At 41.8% G+C, this 7041-nt stretch overlaps 1 protein-coding gene across 1 annotated transcript; it reads right to left on the reverse strand.

Annotated features, from left to right (window-relative positions):
- Window positions 1-603: 603 nt before the first annotated feature.
- On the reverse strand, window positions 604-6826 carry LOC124998959 (cell cycle control protein 50A-like). Its single transcript, XM_047573631.1, has 7 exons — window positions 6363-6826; window positions 5090-5209; window positions 4479-4586; window positions 3913-4000; window positions 3480-3626; window positions 2950-3156; window positions 604-2026 (listed from the first exon to the last, which is right to left on the reverse strand). The coding sequence occupies exons 1-7, from the start codon at window positions 6600-6602 to the stop codon at window positions 1833-1835; spliced, it is 1104 nt and encodes a 367-aa protein (XP_047429587.1). The 5' UTR covers window positions 6603-6826; the 3' UTR covers window positions 604-1832.
- Window positions 6827-7041: the final 215 nt, after the last annotated feature.

Here is a 7041-nt window from a genome sequence, read left to right on the forward strand (position 1 = left end):
GTAATGAATTATTTTTGGCCCTGTATATTATTTGTGCTGTTTGCAGTTTAACAACATCCGTGAGTTTTACCAGTTTTAACCTGATGGTGAATTGCTCTATTCCAGACTTCAGCATATGAATGATTCTTATTGATTTTTTTGTAAAATAATTCAATACTTCAACTCAGTAACTTAATATGGTAGAAGAAGTGCACAGTAAAGAATATGTAATGATTTGTATATGTTACTAGTATATATTCTGTACGTTTTATGTGTGTTTTCCAACTGCTTCACAGGTTCTTCATCAGTCAACTTTTCATGGTAGAACGACAAAGACAAGTTAAAGTTTGACTAAACATTATGCCGCATCCTGTTTCTATAGCATCAAATAAGTAACTATGAAAAAACTACCTGTAACTGTGGAGCACGGCGGTGGCAGCATCATGGCTAAAATGATCTTATAAAACCTGGAGGATGATCAGATGTTTGTTATTTTCAACTTTATAAATCAAATAACTCATGAGCTTTATTTAGTCGCCCTTTAATAAATATGATAATAATGAAACATAGAACAGGTCTGTGTTCGACCCAAATCTTTTTAATTTGATGAAAAACACTCAAACGTGTTTTTAAAGACAAATTTTATTCACAGGACGAGGCACAGTATCAAAAACAAAAGTCAAATCCAGTGCATCTCACATCGATAACAAACAAATGAAAAAATGTAAAAGAAATAAAAACAGTCGGCACATTTCAACAGGCAGCATCTACTGAACATAAGCGTTTAGAGCCGGAGCATAAATGTTAACACACAAACATTTATTCACATGTACTGACACACACTGTTCTCATGCTTGTATTTAGAGTTTATTAGTATTATTTTTTCTGCTTGTTAACGATAAACTGTAGTTCAGCTTTAGTCTGCAAACCCTCCGAGGTCTGACGTGCAAGTGCAGGGTTCACAAAGCAAACATTTAATACGTATTCTGTGTTTTAAAGTGCTCGGACTCCCAGAGGAGGACGACGTAACAGACGAAACGAGGCACGAAGACGATCACGTCTCTGCAGATCAGCATGCGGCATCAGTCCGGCTCATCTCCTCTGCACCTTCAGGGATCCTGAAGGCGCCACGTTAAAGGATCCTGGTTTGGGTTCGGTTTGTTTCAGCTGCTGGACGTTAAAATCTGATCTCAGCGGACGAGGATGAGTTTAAATCGGAGCATTTACAGTATTTTCTGTCTTGACTAATCGGTTAATTGACCTATTATGCCAAATAATACAGCGTGAGAGATGAGGGATGAGATCTTAGGAGAGAAAATGGGATTGAAATTGACCTTTTTTACTGCTGGAGTGAAGTCGATCTAAACATTGTTTAAACTGATCGGATCGATATCAGACGTCAGTCGAGCCTGATTTCTTGTAGTTACCTATTTTAGGTCAAGGCCATGAACCAAACCCACGTCTCTGTAGTGTCTTAAAATAGAAACAGCATCTGTCCAATGTGGATGTTTGGTGACGTAGTGGTCAGGACTTTATAGTGTCTTCAGTTCTTAAGGACAGGTGGAGAGTCGGGTTTAATTTAAGGAACATTTGTGGGAGGAGTCCACCTGAAACTGACTAACTAGTGTCTGTTAATGACCAGATACTCGTTTATGATTGGAGGATGTTTAGATTAACCTGGTTCTTGTTAGTGATCCTCAAGAAAACTCAAACCAGTTCAGTTTCTTTTTGTTTGCTGCTCATTTTTTTGGCAAGTTTTTCCCATTTAACTTTGGCAAATAAACACTTTGAACACTTAAAGCGACGGGATCAGTGCAGCCGATGGGGGGGGTGGGGGGGGGGTGGGGTGGCTCTCAGTTGGAGATGTCGGCGCTGTTGTTGCGGTTTCCGTACTTGTGGTGGATGATGAGCAGGACGACGCCCAGGAAGAAGCAGACGGAGCCCACGGTCATGTAGGCGATGCCCAGGAACGGGTTCTTGCCTCCCATCCAGGAGATGGTGCTGAGGATCATCCGCTTCCTGCCCTCGAAGCTGCGGACGGGATAATCTGATCGGGCCGGTTAAAGGCGGAAACACGGTTTACAAAGCAACAACACTGACCTTTTACAGGACTTTGAGTTAATTAAATAAAACATACAAGACCCAACGTGCCTCAATGTGTTTGTGTGGCTTGACTGCTATGCTAGCATGCTAAAGTTAGGATACGGCTAGGAGAACTAGCTTAGGTATAACCTTGCTAAGACTTCAACTGTCAGTAACGTCTAAAGTTAGGATAACGCTAGGATAACTAGCTTAAATATTACCTTGCTAAAGACTTCAACTGTCAGTAACAGCTAGGATAAGGCTAGGATAACTAGCTTAGGTATTACCTTGCTAAGACTTTAACCAAGTCAGTAATGGCTAAAGCTAGGATAATTCTAGGGTTACTAACTAGCCTAAATATTACCTTGCTAAAGACTTCAACTATCAGTAACGGCTAAAGCTAGGATAACGCTAGGGTAACTAACTAGCTTAAATATTACCTTGCTAAAGACTTTAACCAAGTCAGTAACGGTTAAAGTTAGGATAATGCTAGGATAATGCTAGGGCAACTAACTAGCTTAAATATAACCTTGCTAAAGACTTCAACTGTCAGTAACAGCTAGGATAACGCTAGGATACTAGCTTAACCATTACCTTGCTAAAGCCCAGTACCGTTCTTGTACCTCATAGTAATATTATGCTCACTCAGGCAGCTAATTAGCATAACGCGTTGCCGTTGCCACGCCAGTTGTGAGCTACATTTATTTTCAGCAGCGTGTTTTTTAACTTGTCAAGGAGGAAAAAGTGTCTTGTTTTTAAATATAAATATTTAATTGGCCGACATGTTGGTTATCAGACTTTTTTATGCCCTAATATGGGAACCAGGATCCGATCAGGCCGTAGTGTGCAGGTCTCCAGACCCGGAGTTTAATGGTGAAGGAAGGATACTGTAGACCACCTCCAGGGTGTAGTTCCCGCTGGGCAGCGTGGGAACCATGCTGCTCTTCCTCGGGATGATGCGGTAGAGTTTGCGGAACGTCGGCAGGGCGGCGGTTCTCATCCACACGATGAAGTCCTCGTTGATGAAGCCGTTGTTCTCCGGATCGTCGTCCAGCTCGTACACGGGTCTGCGCCAGTTCACCGGCTTCGTTGTTCCTGGAGTGGGAAGAAATGTAAGAATAAATTCATTATATCTGGCTGGTAGAGAAGCATTAAGCTGCCATGTATTCACATATTATTTCATCTGTTTTCCCGTGACCCTCATGAAACCTCAATGACTCATTATAAGTCATTATATCATTTTTAAAACATAAAACAGATGGATAAGAAACCCGTGAAAAAGACATACACCATGGTTTGTTATTTCGCTTCCTTCCTTATTTACTTAGTTTTTTGTTTAGTTTTTGACCAGTTTAAAAGCTACAGCCTCAAAGGAAGAAGAAGAAAGAAGAAGAAGAAGCAGCAGCTGCAGGCGCCACCTTGAAAAACGGCGGTGAGGTTGTGGTTGTTTCCCTCGGGGTTCCTGAACTTCACGTGTTTGTCCGTCCACCAGGCGATTCCCGTTTTGTTCAGAGGGATTTGGATCTTCGTGCCGTTGGGGTCGTTGTAAAACAGCTCCAACGTGTCTGTCAGGGAAGAAACAAATCAAATCACCACCAGAGAAGAAGAAGAAGAAGCATGTAAGAGACTGTGGAGCGAGGATCAGATTCTGTTGGGTAAGTCACCATGTGGTGAATAAGTGATGGAGAATCTAAAGGGGATATAAACATGGTTAGCTGCATTTGAGGCTAGCTGGTTAGCTCCCCGTATCTGATGAAAGGTAGTTTCTTTAGTTTCTTTACGTTTGTGTTGCGTCTTTGACCATCACATGTGTAAGATGAACGAGGCTGAGGACAGAAGCTTTGAACTCACCGTTGAACATGCTGTTGGCGATGGCTCCACACGGTGCGATGGGTTTGTTGTCGTGTTTAGCGTACGGCTCACACTCCTTACTGGGACCCTGTGAACCACCATCAAACTAACAGTTGGAAACTATTACGCTTCTTAATGACTTTATATTTAGAAAAAAAAAAAAAGTCAACAGCGCCCTGAACTCCACACCAGACTGTGTGTTAAAACAAAACAAAAACAAAAACCCATCAACCATAACATTATGACCACCGATTATCTGGTTCTCTGGGGTCTGGTCAGTGGAAGGGATTAATATCAGGGAACCAGTTAAACATTTAGTTCTCAGAGATGAGGTTAGAAGCAGGAAAGAAACTGTTCCAGTGGAAGATTATTGCAAGACCAGGAAAGAAGAGAAGGAAGAAGTCCTTGTTGATGAAGGATCAGACAAATCAGGGTCATCTGACCTTGACCTTGATGAAGCTCCTAGATCCGATACCACCTACCCTACGCCCTTAGAGTGTTATTGTTATGGCTGATACTGATACTGTACATGAACCTGACTCTCAGACGAACCAAAGAGATCTCACCTTGAGAGACTCGGGGTCTCCGTTCAGCTGGTTGTCGTCTCTGGACTTGACGTAGCGACGGTGGTTCTGGTAGAAGTTTGAGAGGCCGTAGTACATGAAGACGTTGCTCTGGTAACAAGGAGATAAACAAACGTGAACCGGTCGCCTCCACAGGCCGAATACAAACATGGACGCCACGTCTCCACCTCCTCTCATTGGCCAAACTGACTCTGTTTTCCCAGGGATACGGGCAGCGCCATCTTGAATTTTGGAGCCAGAGTCTGATCAGTACGATGCCCCGCCCACACTTCCTGCCCTCCTTTACGGAGCGGTTGCCATGGCAACTGGTGGTTGCCATTAGGTCACATTCTGTTTCTTTAGCGTCAAATAACAAACTAATGCAACCACGGCCAGTGTAGCTAAGAAATTGTAAGTTTGACATAAGAGGTGGAAATTCCGAGTTAATCTTCTTTATTTAATTTAAACACCATGAATGAAAAAGTATTATAAAGTTCAGTTTACACTGGGAGCCAACAGGAAGAGCTCTACTTGCTTAGGCTTCACTTTAGAGGACCCGCTCCATATTTACATTCAGTCTATGGTTTGAACATGAACAAATCCATGTTCCTCACCTCGTACGGTTGATCCAGGTAGAACGGGATGGTGCAGGTACACGGCCTTGTGCTGTTCCAGCTGAAGCTCTGGGAGCAGTTGAAGCAGGGACTGGACATGTCCACGCCAGTGTAGTCAATCTGAAGACAGCAGGCAAACTTATTAAAATATACCAGTTACAAGGAAAACATGTCAACGCGTGTGTACCGTTCAGAAAACAGCCACTAACTTTGACTGCTGTAAAAATATATGATCTTTTTTTTTCTTAAATCTGTTAAAGCTACTAAATATTAAAAAAGATTCAAAATTTGAACCCTTTAAATTCCACAAAACCTATTTTGAATATAAAAGATCATCAGAAACAGGATGTTTTTTACCTGTTATCATGGTCTCGGTTACGTCAAAGATTAGTAGCATAATGAACTTATATGCATATTTAGTTTTTGTGCATCATCAGATTTTGTGCCTGTTTTTGCCCCATTGACTCCTATTATAACTGCATTTTTTTGAATGCACAGAAATGACACTAAATAACAATGCATTTTACAATGCTGGTGATTTCCCCTGTTAAGAAAGGCCCAAATTCCTCAACAAAAATCATTTAACTTGCTGCTATACAGCGGAAGTTATAAGGAAAAAGACACTTCTCAAGGCTGTTTTTGCCACCAACAGTACATGAGGGTTAATATCAAAGCCACAAACAAACAGCCAGGAAAGCTGCTCTGGTGTAACAACATATTCCTCTGGCGCTCTTCAGGTTTGAGGATTTCAAAGTTGAAGCATGTAAGCAGAGTCTGAGGCGCTCAGGAGGAGCTGTGCAATCGAAAAGACTTTATTTAAATGTGAGCACTTAAAATTATGTTTCAACCAAGATGGCATTCTTCTAGTTATAGGTAATATTGCAGTCCAGGCTTAATTTATTTTATTTTATTTATTTTGGAAAATGGTTCCTGTTATAGTCTGTGGACATCTTCTTCATCATTAAACTTTTTCTCATGGTCTGGTGATCGAAAACCAAACTGAAAGTATTTAAAAATAAAAATATTTTTGTCTGACTATTATACCGTAATAATTATAATCTGCCCGCAACATGCTCACTGGGGCTTCTTATCTGGCTACCGTAATAACTGCTGTTATAGTCTGCGCGCAACATTTTTTTCCCCTCATTCATAAAACGATATAATTGGGGACATTTTCGGGGACAGCTTTATCCGGTGGGACAGGTGATCCAAAACAGCCACTGTCCCTAAAAATCAGAGTCGTCTGGTCACCTTAAAATAAAATAAAAATCACCTCAAACTCCTTGATGTTGTTGGACGTGACGTAGAGGCCGATGCCGATGGGGATGAAGATGAGGCCGATGATGAAGAAGGCAGGGAGGACGGTGCCGGCCGTGAGGATGGGCTGCCAGGCGGGGAGCCTCTGCTGCTTGAACGCCGTGTTTTCGGGCTTCTTGCTCCGCAGGGTCCCGCCGCTGGGTCCGGACACGGTGATGTGTCCGTCCTCGTCTTTCGCGTTGTAGCTGGTCGCCATGATAACGAGGAAGTGCGGGGCTAACGGCAGCTAGCTACACGTCGCAGTCAATCTATATATAAACTCTATAAATGCGCTATATATTAGCACGTATGTAGTTGTTAGTTTGGGGGCTATTTTGCGATTTAATCCATTGTTTTGATCAGCGAGCGGCTGGCAAAACACTTAGCATCAGCTGCTGAAACCCGGAAGTTTACAAACAACAGTTGACGTAGTCGCTCAGTCACGTGACTCTGTGGCGGCTGCTGATGCCTTCATGTGCTGTATGGAAAATCGGAAATTACTAGATAGATACTTTATTTATAGATACTTTTATTTTTAAGTGAAATTCACTGTCCAGTAGCTTCATCACATAGAACAAAATAATATTAACAATAAGATATAATAATAATACCTCATATTTATGTTAAGTTTAGATTTCTAAATCAGTTTAAAGGAT

The sequence above is a fragment of the Mugil cephalus genome, chromosome 21, assembly GCF_022458985.1.
Source record: "Mugil cephalus isolate CIBA_MC_2020 chromosome 21, CIBA_Mcephalus_1.1, whole genome shotgun sequence".
NCBI lineage: Eukaryota > Metazoa > Chordata > Actinopteri > Mugiliformes > Mugilidae > Mugil > Mugil cephalus.

Bases quoted from the DNA above. Each gene is read 5' to 3' on its own strand.
- LOC124998959 (XM_047573631.1), bottom strand. From the start codon at position 6,602: ATGGCGACCAGCTACAACGCGAAAGACGAGGACGGACACATCACCGTG. The intron at 4,001-4,478 runs GTGAGATCTCTT...GGTGGTTCACAG, and splicing joins GAGACCCCGAGTCTCTCAAG to GGTCCCAGTAAGGAGTGTGA. The intron at 2,027-2,949 runs GTATCCTTCCTT...CGGCCCGATCAG, and splicing joins CACCCTGGAGGTGGTCTACA to ATTATCCCGTCCGCAGCTTC.